We start from the raw sequence: 13,872 nt of genomic DNA, 5'->3' as shown, positions 1-13,872 counted from the left end.
ATAAAATAAAAATATTAACGTCCGTAAAACCAATAAGGAGGTCTGACTGTAACATATAGACAGAAGAACCTAATTGTGTTCAGAAAGACCAAATCCCAGAAGTTGAATTTAATAATGGAGTTGTAAAAATGAATTTTCCTCATAACACAGAAACACTTATAAGGTTTATCCATCACAATACATTATGGCAATTTGGCAGAATTGGGTAAAATGTTTAAGATCTTGAAAAATCTAAATCTTGTCTTCAAAGTTTCAAAACATTTAGATCTGTGACTCATGTTTTTAAACATTTTTATTGGACTGTTGTTAGAAAGGTTTTCAGCAGGACAGTCATTTAAAACAAGGCAAAATCAACACAAAAATGGTTCACTGGGGGCAAAATGAACCTTCTTTCACAGCTCACTCAGACTGCAATCCTATATAAAACCTGCAAGGTGAGCTGAAGAAAAAAGAGCATAAAACCTGTTAAACTGATCTAAAGAGGTTGTGCAAACCCAATCAAACAAAAACATTGCTGTTGTGTTAATACAAGTAATATAGTATTTATTACAATGATAAAAAAGTAAACAGACTTTTCCAAAAGAACATATTTATTTATTCAAAGCCACTAGGCATCAGGTAATTTGAAAATGTTAATATTTTAGAAGAAAAAGACTCACATCGCAGGTTTTTAAGGCACAAGATAGATCAGAAGAAATGTGTTGAAAAGTTGCAACAAACAGTTAAAATTGCAAGGCAAAACATTTACAAGCACATAGCCAAAGATGCATCATCTCAACATGTTGCAGCAACCTGATCAGAAAAAGTTATCTTCCTTTGTTTACATTACTCACATTTGGTTTGAAACTCTTCAAACCCTTATTCAAGTTTCCTCTTTTATATATCTATGTAGTTTGCAGCACTTGTTCATAGCCCTAAATGCCACTTTCTTCAGCATCTCAGATAAAATTCAAAATGACAAATATTGTACAAATCTCCAAAAATAAATACAATTTGCATACATGCATCACATGTATTTTTTTAACAGGCATAAAGAACAATAGGACATAAACAATCAATAACACTGCATGACAAAAAATGAAAACAAAACTAAAATAAATAACAAAAAAGGAGTGCTACTTATGAGGCCAATGCGTGGGATTGTTTCTGTTCCTTTGGTTCATTTTCACAAACAGCAAAACAGATTTTGTCTCATTTTTGCATAAATGTCACATAAATTTCTAGGAATTTGGACATATTTCGACAAAACGTCCATTAAGGAAACATAATTCCATGAAAAAGTCTGCAAATTATTATTTTTATTATATAAATATGCACAATCTTGATATTTACATAAAACTCGGCAAACAAAAACAAGACAGTTTGCATTTTTTACTACTTTATAGTATGTCTTTAGCCGTTTTTCTCAAAAAAGAAAATCTCTTAAATGCCCAAATTCTTTTAAATTTCATGAAAAACATAATAAATAGTCTGAAAAACAAAATAACTGTTTTAGAGTACAGAAAGGTTTCACTGTGTGATGAGGGATTCCTGACTTCTTCTCAATTCTTGAGATGATGAACCATCTTCCGTTAAATTATACCTGCAGAACAAAATATTGAAGGGCTAAAATGATAAGATTTTCTTTAAATCAGTGAATAAAAGTAAAGCATAAGAATTCAGATTAAAAGGTTTGATTACCACTGAGTGAATCCTTTTGATATATCGTCTCCACTTAAATCTACCAGCACCTGCAAATTTGGACAAGAAATTTATTGTATTCATAATATAACAAAAAACATGTAGGTATAGAAATAAACATTGAATGAGTAAGTAAATCAATATATGAATTAATTAATAACATTTGATCTGTCTTTTGAGATAATGTCTTTCCATCATATTTCTATACTTCTTATGTCATTTCGTCTTTTACAGAAATAACTTGCCTTAAAAATGTTTTCTCAGCTGTCTAGTAATGTTTTTAAATGTAGATCTTGTTCTTATTTCAGATTTTTTTTTAAATATATTGAGAGATTAAATCATGTGTTTTTTATTTCGATGTTCTTCTGATACTGGTCGATTTGGTGTTTGTTTTTGTTGTTGTAGTCCCAGTTTTTTGCATTGTTTGCATTGTTCACTACATTTGGGCACAAAAGAAAAAAAATAAAGAAATGTATGTTTTTCTTAATCTGAAAACGTCTTTATTTATTAATATTATCACAAATGTAATAAAAACAACTGGTTCATAGAAAAGGAACCAAGGACAACAATTGCAAAATTTCATATACAAACAAATTGCACAAATAAATGAGTTCTTTGAATGCCTTGCATGACTAAATTGACTTTCTTTTGTAATTTACTCAGTTTCTCAAAAGTATTATTTTAATATTTCCCGATGTTAAAGTTCTTTCGTCATTTATGGACTAGTAGTGTCCCAAATTTATCCTGGGTTATGCTGTTACAATCTTAGTTTTGTTTTTGTTAAGTTTGGACAAAAAGAAAGACTTCAAAGTAATTTAATCTGTCTTAAATCTTAAAATAATTTTAATTTAAAATTATTCTGACACTTAAAAGAGCCTAAAAAAGCAACCAATAACAATTGTGTTTTGTCTTCGTTTTGTGTATTTCTATAATCCAACATATGTGATGCTTAGACAACCTTCACAGACATAGACATACTGTACTGTACTTAAAAACACCTGTCAGTGTTACTGTTACCTTTCCCAAAAGGCCTTTGTGTTTGGACAGGATGCTCCTTCCATTCTTTACCGCTACATCCAGAGTTCTCCTGTGCAGCTCCACCGTGGAAACATTGAACTCAAACCTACAGACACAAGTTCATACATTTAATATCAACATTATAAAGACTCAAATCAAAATCTGTAGATCATTTAGCAACATCTGAAGTCCACCTGAAAAGCGAACCTGTAATCTAAACTGGTAGATTACTGTACACTAAATTTACATTACATTTGAGATTGTTTGAAGAAGGTCGTAAACTAAAAGTCCATATTTTTCTATGAATATGAATGCTACAAGCAATGAGGAAGAAGTGATTATATCCGATTTACTTCATCTGAAACTTTAACTTCTAAAACAACTTCAAATGTATCAATATTGCACTAAGGGCATCAATTTTCTGTGGAGACACATGGATTTCCTGCAAAAACATATTATTGCCACTAAGTTTTCACCTGTAAGATCTCATTCTCCTGTATCTGTTTGCCTCATGGTTTCTCTTGTGGTGCATCACTTCAGACACAAAGCTGTATCTGGACCAGAGTTACGAAAATGATTTATATAAAGAAAATAAACTAAAGGTCTGGGTGTGGAAAATATAGGTGGGTCATTGTTTTAATTAGATTTAATAGCTGTGTGGCAGAAAAGTTGACAGGAGAGTGCTAAACCTACGTTTGATCATAAACCGGGTTAAGAGACTTCTTCATCGTGCTCGTCTTCCGCCTTCCCGACCGGCTCTTGTCAGGCAGCAAGTACAGCCTTATGAAGGGATCTGAGCCATCTTTGGTGAAGGCTATCAGGTTTCTGCGGAAACATTGAACAAAACTATGTCATGCTCATGCTGCTTGGCTTTGGGGCTTCATTTATTCATAAAGTAATCTAAATAATAAGCTATTAAGTATGCTAAATAATAACTTAAGCCATGCTTGGCTACAAGAACAGGTTTAAAACTCACTGGCAAGAGTGCACCACCACAACAAGTTTGTTCCTCTGGGAGCTGTGCCGAACAGTGAGCTGGATCTTACCCAGCGGGTACTGACTGGAGGCCGAGCCACTATAAACACACCATAGTCAGTCAGGATCACGTTCAGACATAGAATGTGTCCATAAAATAAGGACAGAAGGGTCACAGAACACGTAGAGTTAGGAAAATCCATTGGTCCTTGTGTCTTACTTCTGCAGCTGATGAAGTCTTTGCTGAAGCTCCAGGGTGGCGATGGGCAGAGAGATGTCCGACGCCAGGCTGGGGGTGGACTCCTTGTGAGGCAGGTACTTCTGGGAACTAGACATACTGGTGCTCAGGTTGGGTGTGCTGCGGCGAGGGCTGGCGGAGTACGGCTCGCCGTCGGGATCCTGGAGGGTGAGAGTGGAGGCGCGTACTGGCTTTGAAGGTGTGGCAGAAAGCAGCTGGGACTCTGAAGCGGACTGACTCAATGAGGGGGCCGGGGCTGTGTGGGGAACACTGGACTTCCTGACCTGGACCGCAGAGGGCAGGTCTGAAGAGAACTGCTTCTCCAGTGAAAGTATCTGAGGAGACAGAAAATCAATAGCAGGCTTAAAGTACCGTAAAAGATTTAGTGCAATTTCAATAGAGTAAGTGAAAGTTTGAGGAAACCAGGATCAGAGAAAAGTATTGTGTTTCAGTCTAAAATGAGGTAGTTTAAAACTAAAATCTGTACTTACAATAACAACTTTATTCTTGATTTCTTCTACACTACTTGGGCTTCGATTGAAAAAGTCTAATTTAAAGTACATCCGTTAATGTGGATGCCTTTTTCTTTTTAATCTGATTAGTGGTGGCTCAGAACAAGTTAATGAACTTAAGTTTCAATCAAAGGAAGGACAATTCAATTTAATGCCCAGTGATCCAAGGCAGTAACTGATTACTAACTGAAATACTTGGATCAGTAATGGATGTGAATAACTGTTTACTTCCAGAGAGATTTTCTTCTGTTTTTGCTTTTTGTTATCACTCTTTAAATGTTTAGACTGTCAAACAAGATTCTAATATCAGTCAAAGATAACCTGAGTGAATTGAAAATTCAGCTTTTGAGTTAGGATTTTATTTAGTTGGAAAATGTCAAAGCATTATCTTATCTTAAACAACTTATCTTACAATTAAGCGATGTTGGGGTAACAACAATGGGTCTTTTACTTCACTGTGAAGGCATTTTTATCCACTTTTATTTGCATAAAAGTTTTAATTTACCAAAGGACACTTTTCAATCACTAATTGCATGCTTTAGATCATACCACAGCACCTAGAAGACATTCACACCTTCCTTGTATTTTGTTTTTTCATTTGAGCTATCTGCACTAACGTATTAATCCAAGGTTATGGTCTGAAACATAGAGAAAGACATTCTCAATCAGGATTTTTTTGGTAGAGAAGAACACACACTATAAAAATGTTCCACTATTGTCAAAAGTCTTGAGAATCCCAAATATATTTTTGGCAAAGGAGGACATTTGAATTCTTTGAAACGCTCCTTTGGATGCCATTTTTGCCCAGTTTCTTCCTTATTGTTGAGTCATGAGCACTGACATTAACCGAAGTAAGAGAGGCTGCAGTGCCTTATGGGTATTTTTGTGACCTCCTGTATGAATCATTGATACACTGGCAAATGTTCTTGAAATTCTTTGGACCGGGGCATGTTGTGTAGTCTTTTGAGATCTCTTAGTCTACTTCCTAGTGTCAGACAAGTTCTACTTAAAAAATTGTTACTACAAATAATTCTGTCGTGTAATAAGCTATGGAGAACCCAAATGCAGAGGATAGACAGGATAAAAGCGTTATTTTTAATAAACTGAACAGACATAAAATCAGCTTGAGGAGTATATATACTGAGGTCTTCATTATTGGATGCAACAGAAGTAAGTAAATGAGCAGATAGAAAATAGGTGCAAAAGAGCAGGACACTGAAGAACTGAGCTAAAAGTAACACTAGTAATCAGGAACACAGAAATAAAATGAAACATCAGAGGGAACAATATAATGGAAAAAATTCAACTAAACTCAAAGTCTAACATATTGAGAAAGATTTATAACTTTATGTCAGGAAGGAATTGCTTTGGCACAAAGGAACTGATTAAGAAAGCTTAATGAAGGAAATAATTAAAAAACACTTTCTACTCAGCTAGTCCTTGCCAGCTAGTTAAAATGTGTGATGGCCTTTAACATTTATGTATAATCAAAATCAGTAAAGGGTGATGAATGTTTTTCTACCACATGTTAAACACTGCATGGAAGTTAAGAGTGTGGTACATCACCAGACCTGCATTTATCACAATAATGAGTCAAGGTCTACTAGAACACTCACACAAATATAAATATAAGTAAATGTCACTACAAACAGCTGCATTGATTTTTACAAAGGCAAAACAGATCATTCATGACAAGTCTTAAAATAGTTGTGTATTATTCCGGTGTCTGAAAAAGTTTGATGAAACAAAGAAGAAGAAGGTGAAAGGTTAGAAACAAACTAGCTGAGAGCAGAAAGTTATTTAGATAAAACATTTTGCATCATCAATACAAATAATCTCACATAATTTGTTTGCTGATTGGCTTTTCTAAACATCCGTTGTGGGTGACATCAACTTTAAATGACTCAGACACACAGACATAACCCGAGTAAAGTCTGTTCTTACCCTTAAAGCCATCTTTAGTTTAATGGTGGAGCTGGGTCCAGAGTTCTTCAGAGGAAAGCACTGAGCCAGCGTCATGTCTTCCTCCGACAGCAGGTCACTCAAAGGCACCCGTAAGATACCCAGTGTGCATTTATGCTTATCATCCTTTATCTGCAATTAAAAAAAAACTTATAACCTTCTTTTCATGGAGTATATTTTCTCTATTTTTTTTTTTTTTGGTGTGGTTTTACCTCCACTTCAAGCTCCTGCCTTGTCGGATTGTGAACAAGGAAAGAGAAGGAATCCTCCCACAGAGGCTCCCTGGTCTTGTAACGGACCTTGATGGAAAAACATAAGGTGCATGTCAATGAACTGGAATATCAAAAAGTTATTTTTTTTAGTAACTGACTTCTAAAAATGAAACTCATAGATTCAGTATACACACTGATTTATTTAAATAGTTGACTTCTATTTATACTGAAGATTATGACATGCAACTTCATGCAAACCCAAAATGTATCTTCTTAGAAAATTAGAAAATCACAAAAGACCAACAACAATCTTGAGAGCCAACATAGACTCATTCCTGTGGTTAGGCCCCTCCTGAAAAAAAAACCTGGACATAAAGGACATTGAAACATTATACCAGTGAACTCTGTTCTGTGTGCACCTTTTTTTCCTTCCATTCAACTTTATCTTTATATGTTGTCAAATAGCACTCTGTGAGCAGGTTTCCTTTGCAATGCCTATTTGTGGCAGTGGCTCTTTAAAAATAATCAACTCAGCACTCTTCCCCATCTGTAAGTCCAATTTGCAATCTTTTGGGATTAACAGAATAATCTAACCAAGCATATTAGCAGAAAGTTGAGTGAAAGGAAAACCTGTGGCAAAAATTGTGCGTCAGCAGCACTGATATCTGGTCTGATGTAATACATTTTGTAGGAAAATTGAATATATAACTGTACTGAGTCTTTTTCTTAGTTCATGAGCTATATTTCATTAATAGAGCTGCTGAAATGAATTAACATTTTGACAATACTCCAAACACATTGAAAACTGCAAGCAACATATTATGTAATCTGGAGGTTTCATTGAAATACCAAACATCACAAAAGTATTAATGTCATTACTGTAACACCTTTAACTGTGTCATAATATGAAGCTTTTTCTCTTATTCAACCAGCCCTTTAAGTGTTTAATGCCTTCATTATTCTTGCTCAGGTAGCTAATGAACTTTAATTTGGGAAAGGCTTTAATTCAATTATTGAGGAGCTGTGAGTGTTTCAGCTCTTGAATTCTTCTGGCTGACATTTATATTGAATAAATGATGTATAACACAGAAATATAGCACAGAGCAGGAAGGGTGACAAATGATCTTCTTCCTCTAAGCCAAACAAGTAACATTTGCCAGAGTGAGTTGCCAATAAATCAGTCATCAGTTCAAATGAAGATGTGAGACTGAAAGTAAACAAAGAACTGAAAGGAAAAAAATAAAAGATGGAGAAATTCAAGCAAGTATTTCTCATACCCACCTTACTCTCAAGGGTTTTGTGCCCAACTGTGAAGTGGACATAAGGGCTGGGTTCACTGCTGTTCTTCTTGGCCGACTATTGGACAATCAGAGAAAGAGAGAGGTGTTAGGTAACCACCAACAGTGTGAAGCACAATTCAGTGACAGACAGCACAATCACACTACATGTTAGAGGACACGATCAGCACACCACACACCATGGAGAGGAGAAAAGATTATTAGACTGGTAAGGCTGCAGGCAGACAGGATGCCGAGAGGCTGCAGGGCTTTGTCTTGTCTACAGGTTAAATTTAGCATGATGAGTTTAAATAACTGGGAATTAATCAGTATTCCTCAAGGAAGGATTGTGCCCCTATTATTAAAGACCCAGATGATTTGAAAAGAGAGAAAAGGTCTTCCAATTCTCACCAGCATATGATTAGGCCTCTTGTTGCATGCTCATTAACACAACCATTTACTACGCAGGGTTATACAAAATATACAAAAGAAAAACAGCAGACCTAATGCAAGATCTGTTACTGTACTTTCTCTAAAAGACAAAAGATTAAATATCTCAGGTTTTTCCCACCATTAAAGTGTGACTTATTTTCCTGCCTAAATTAGTTAAGATTTTGTTTATTAATATATAAAAAAACAAATAATATAACAACCTAAAGTGGGGCTGCAGTTATGTATAGATGTCTGTGTACAAACACAGACATCTTTGAAGACTGGTATCTCTTTATTTATAGGCTTTTTGCACATTTTGTAGCTGGGAAGCCAATAATTATGGAAGGCACAGTGTGCACAGCTCCAGTCAGAGGCTTTATCAAGGGCAAAAACTTCATTTGAACAGTGAGCATGCACTGATTTATTTGAATCATTGTGTTTGCAGGATGTAGGGCTGTAAAACAAAACGTACAAATTATAATGCAAGAAAATGCAAACAAATGATTAATAGTATATTTACATTGTTCATTTTAAGTATGTTTTATTTGTCTGTATCTATTTTGGAAGGCTTCAAAGCAGTGAACATTTCACCCCAACAGGGTTTTTATGTATTTGCACCAGGTTTCTGCTATTCTTAGATCAAGAGATGCACAAAATCATTCAAATGGCCCCCAGGCTGCATGTTAAACACCCCGAATTAGGTACTTTTACCCAGTTTTAGAGCTGAAAAATTAACTCTTATTCCCCTCATGAACATAGAACAGTATTAGTCCATATTTGACCCAGGGTCAGGATTCCATATGTTATATGTTTTCTTGTTTTTTCTTAATTTCAAAATGAGTTTCAGGGTATTTGTTACACAAAGTAGTCAGCCATAGTTTTATTGGAAGATCTGAACACTCATTCTTAAAGCTGACAAACTCTGGAGAAATGTTAATGTCAAGCCAGAATATGGGTGCAAGGTTTTTTTTACCTACTGAACTACCAAAGAAAGAAAGGTCAAGGGAGTGCCACTGTATGAGGAACAATTGCATGCTGTATGAAATTTCTAAGAAGAAACAGTGAAACACTAACTGGAAATGTGCGACAGTTGACTTCTAAGTAAGGGAAATGCATAACGTTTTGTTACAGTCTAGTTGCTTCTGGAAGCGCAGAGCATGACAATCATAGCTGTGTGAGCAGGTCAACAATCCAACTACAACTAAATCCAACTACAGCTGTCAAACCTTTTTTCTTTTTACCTGCCCTGTCAGAATTTAGATGGTACACATTTCAAAGGAAGTTGGAATCACTACATTGGAAAACTACAAAAAGCCATCCAACAGGCATGACAACCTTGTCCTGGATCCTGAACCACAAATTCCAACATTATCATGTTCCTGATTAGCAAATAATGCCCGTATGTTGCTCTGAAGCTGGCTGGTTCTGCAGGGTTTGTTTTTTTTGTAAAATGAAAGTCATAGTTCAAGTCAACGGCAAAGCAAGAGAGATACTCAGACAAGCAGAGAATTAATAATCACATTAGTGAGTTTTTGTGTCATATAAACCATCTGCATGCAAGCTGGGGGTTAGGAAATGAAAACCCTTATTCAACATTCATGTCATTGTCATGCACAGTTTCACTTTGACACCTCGATAACCATCACAATCACTCAACAGAGGGTGACACAGCTGTGGCCCAGCATTGCAGTGTAGGGGTGTGATCTTGACATGCAGACCATTCCTCCCACATTACCTTCAGGGCCTTAAAGACCGAGACTTGCTTCAACCCGTCATGGGTGATATCTGACAGGTTGCTCTTTAAGCCACAAGGAGATTTGAGGGAGAAAAATCACACTCGTGGTTAGTTGGAATGAGTCAGCATGGTCATGGGGAACAAAAAGACCCCCAAAAATTACAGGTGGATCTGAATAAATTAGAATATCAATGCATTGCATAAATGTTTTACAAACAGAATTATATATTTCAAGTGTATCTATGTCTTATTTTGATGATTATGGTTTACAACTAATGAAAGTTTTGAAAATTAAAAAAAAAAATACATTAGATCAATAAGAAAAGGATTTTACAAACACAAATAATTGTCATCATCCACGACGGATATGCGACAAAAGAGCAGTACTCAACACCCTAGCTATTGACAAAGTTGCATCCAAGCACTTGTTCCTTCCACTCAATTTTCCATGGAAAGTTTAGTGGAATCTTCACTGGAGATAGGCACCAGCACCCGTCCCGACCTCACTTGGGACAAAGGTGTTAAAAGATGGACGGATGGATGGAAGCTTAGTGGAAGAAAAAACTCCAGCCTTGAAACAACTGTAAAACAATAGTTTGGTGGAGTTTGGAGAATGTAATTCACAGACATTGATATAAACCACAACAGATCAATGCTAAAAAAGCTTGGCTTTTTATAGAGTGTTGTTTCCAAGCATATTAATGGAAAGTTGAATGGAAGGAAAATGTCTTCAAAGGACTGTGAAGCAAAGACCACTCATGAGTTTGGGGGATAATTACAAAGCCTGACTACTGGGGAAGACAGATTGTCCAGATGACCGTCATCTATACTCTTCATCTGAGTTTGGCTCAGATATAAAGCAGCCGACTCTCTTCAGTGCTTTGAAATCCACCGCATGAACATAACCAGAACTACACCTACACAGTACATGAGTATACTTTTCAGTTGCATTAGAAATCATTTTCATTATTCCTATCTACTGCTCTAAGTATGTGAGAAATAATTTCCATTAGATGTAAGCCATAATCATTCAAATTAACAGAAAAAAGCACTTTAGAAAATATCCCACTCAATTGTGTGCACTCAATGTATGTAAAATACAAGTTTTTCTCACTGAACTGAATAAATGAAAATGTACTTTTTGAAAATACAGATTAATTGAGATGCATCTTTGTGTTAAAATTGCACGTGATATGCATGCATAATACAGTTTAGCAATAGAGACCAGGATGTATGGGGCTGGTCTTTATGACATTGCTGACAATCTGACAATAACATCGTAATAAAAGCATTACCCACAGAAAAGACCAGGTGGAACTAATTTAAGACCCTGTATGACTACATCACACGCTGCAGGTTTTCTGTACCTGAGCATGAATCTCCACATGAGCACTGACAGATAATTAGAAACTCTGGCAGCAGTGTTAGTGCTGAAGTTACCTCACTCCAGCCTTGAACTGAACACTATGTGGCACAATAATACCATATTGTAACAAAGAAGCAACTAGGGGCTGTATGGATGGCTCACTCCTGTGGTTTCAAAAAGTCTTTTTCATGTTAATGGTTATTGGATTTTTTTACACAAAAAAGCATGCAGCTAACACATGCTCTAACAGAAAACCTCGAACGAGCTCGTTATGGTTCAATCCATGTCATCACACGGTGCTAATGCTAAGATTACAAAGATGCAGAAGCATCGGTGGACTCACAAAATTTGCACTACACTCAGAAGTATCGCTCTCACAAAAGATTAAGCCAGAAGCTCTCCTCTCACTCAAGTTTCCACAGCCTAAGCTGCCTGTGAAGACACCCTTGGGTGGAGACGCAGGAGAATAAAGAGGAAACAGAAAGATAGTTCAAATCGATTCTGTATTTCTGTATACACATTTATGTAAAATCATTTGGCTAAGAAAATGAAGGACTAATTGTGGGGTGTGCTGTTCATTTGCTGAAGAAAATCTCAAGAGAGATTTTGAAAACTAAAAGTTTATTCATCCAAGGCTCTCCTTTAACAATAGCGACCGCAAATGTTTTTATTAGATCGAGTCCTTGAGCGGCAAGCACTAAATACAGACATTTCTACACCCAAATTGTGTTTGCAATGCCTTGCAAAACTATTCACACTTCTTGAATGTCTTTTCACATTTTGTCAGTCTCAAACTTTAACTTATTTTTAATTAAATTGTATAAGATAAGTGAATAAAAAGTGACATTATTGTCAGTAAGGAAAATACTTCATGGTTTCACATTTTTCACAAATACAAATCTGAAAGGTGTGCAGTACAGTGCATTGCTTTTGGGCCCCATGCACTACAAATTCAAAAATTCATTAGTAAAGTAGCAGAATTTTGAAAACCATAATTTCCCTCTACATCACGCTTATATTGTGACATTTCAGTTGATCCTATGCATAGAATCCAAATGACAACATTTAATTTGAGGATGTAATATAATCAAATGTGAAAACATTCACAAAGGGTGAATACTATTGCAAGAAAACTGTACATAGAAATGCCTGGAGTATCTACAGCACAGATTTTACTGTATCAAAACGTCTTTGACAGCAAACTACAATAAAAATCGGTCACTGTCAAAACATAGAAATGGTAATTAAAAATAACCTGCATTTCTGCTGCATTCAGATTAACAGTATATTTGCACCTTATGTTTTTTTCAGATTTAAACCGACACAATGATAATAGTTATTTGTAGGTCTGACGTTATTTCATCTAAAAGCACAGTTATAGACTAGTAGGTGAACTTGTCATGGGCTCTGACATGACTTAGATCTACTTTGTTGTATAAAAGCTGATGGGTAAAATAATGAAGTTCTATGCAATAACACAATCTAATGTTGAGAAATTATGGTAACCTTACATTTCAAGCTTTACTTAACCTATAATCCATGATTGGTGTAAAAACTGTGATTAGGTTCTTAAGTTTCACCCCTAAATCAGAATGTGCAAATGTCAGAGTGTGAATCTAATTTTTAATAACTCAACAAACAAACAGATGAAGTCACAGTAAATAAGTATTTTGACAAAACAAGGGTGTCATTGTGTAACATTAGCAAACAAATCAGTAATTCATATTTTAACAAGCGTTACACCGCATTTATGCAAATTTTGATTCAGTGTCGGTAAATGAAGCGTATATGCTTCAGATGGAAAATATGAAGCCTGCTAAACAGGAAAGCAATAGCCCAAACTATTCATCTAGAGCTGTTTATTCACCAGCATATAAATAAGGAGATTTTAGTGACTTACTGGCAAATTCTTCGCCGAGTCCAGAAAGACCACTAACAGTGCTGACGAGAGTCCATCTTTTGCTGGGCTTCTATCTGCGCGCACACATCTTAAAACCTGTGGATACAGGAATATGCATCAACATGCCATAATTACATTCAGTAAAAAAATAACAATACTTAGTGTTACCTGGTCCAGCTTCTCTGGGGTGGAGAATAGAGACAGCCATTCCAATTTTAAGTGTAGTTTCCCTGTAGGTGTTTCTTCCAGTTCAAACCACTAAACAATAACCAAAAAGAATAATTAGAATGAATATTTTGGTCTTTTTTTGTGACACACAAAGCAAAACGTTAATTTTATTATGTCTGGCCCTCTTCCCAGAATAACAGGTTAAATATTTTCTGAGCTGCTTTTATTTTCCTTTTCAGTAAATGAAACAAAACCGAAAACTCACAGGTTTTTTGTTTGTAGCTAAACAAACACATAGTTTGAACAAATGTTTATGTCTACTTTCGTTAAAATTAGCTACACATATATCTGCACTTTAATGACATAGTAAATGGTGTGTTCATAGGAGAAAATAGACC

The 13,872-nt window shown here is 35.6% G+C and overlaps 1 protein-coding gene across 5 annotated transcripts in view; it reads right to left on the bottom strand.

Annotated features, from left to right (window-relative positions):
* Window positions 1-274: 274 nt before the first annotated feature.
* The window catches only part of esyt2b (extended synaptotagmin-like protein 2b), a 38,367-nt gene continuing 24,769 nt past the window's right edge, over window positions 275-13,872 (bottom strand). For 2 of the 5 annotated variants that reach the window (XM_028005210.1, XM_028005214.1), the window contains 12 exons: window positions 13,475-13,564; window positions 13,307-13,402; window positions 11,750-11,851; window positions 7,878-7,952; window positions 6,597-6,683; window positions 6,367-6,516; window positions 3,893-4,245; window positions 3,674-3,772; window positions 3,391-3,522; window positions 2,698-2,803; window positions 1,681-1,730; window positions 275-1,582 (listed from right to left, as the gene is read on the bottom strand). In XM_028005210.1, coding sequence (XP_027861011.1) covers window positions 1,510-1,582; window positions 1,681-1,730; window positions 2,698-2,803; window positions 3,391-3,522; window positions 3,674-3,772; window positions 3,893-4,245; window positions 6,367-6,516; window positions 6,597-6,683; window positions 7,878-7,952; window positions 11,750-11,851; window positions 13,307-13,402; window positions 13,475-13,564 — 1,413 coding nt within the window. In that variant the 3' untranslated portion in view covers window positions 275-1,509. Of the gene's footprint in view, window positions 1,583-1,680; window positions 1,731-2,697; window positions 2,804-3,390; window positions 3,523-3,673; window positions 3,773-3,892; window positions 4,246-6,366; window positions 6,517-6,596; window positions 6,684-7,877; window positions 7,953-10,040; window positions 10,104-11,749; window positions 11,852-13,306; window positions 13,403-13,474; window positions 13,565-13,872 lie in introns of all 5 variants that reach the window. The other 3 variants (XM_028005213.1, XM_028005211.1, XM_028005212.1) reach the window with 3 other exon arrangements.

Source organism: Xiphophorus couchianus, chromosome 21 (assembly GCF_001444195.1).
Source record: "Xiphophorus couchianus chromosome 21, X_couchianus-1.0, whole genome shotgun sequence".
In the NCBI taxonomy this organism is placed as follows: domain Eukaryota; kingdom Metazoa; phylum Chordata; class Actinopteri; order Cyprinodontiformes; family Poeciliidae; genus Xiphophorus; species Xiphophorus couchianus.
The sequence above is the reverse complement of the archived record's forward strand: the minus strand, read 5'-3'. Positions and strand labels throughout refer to the sequence as shown.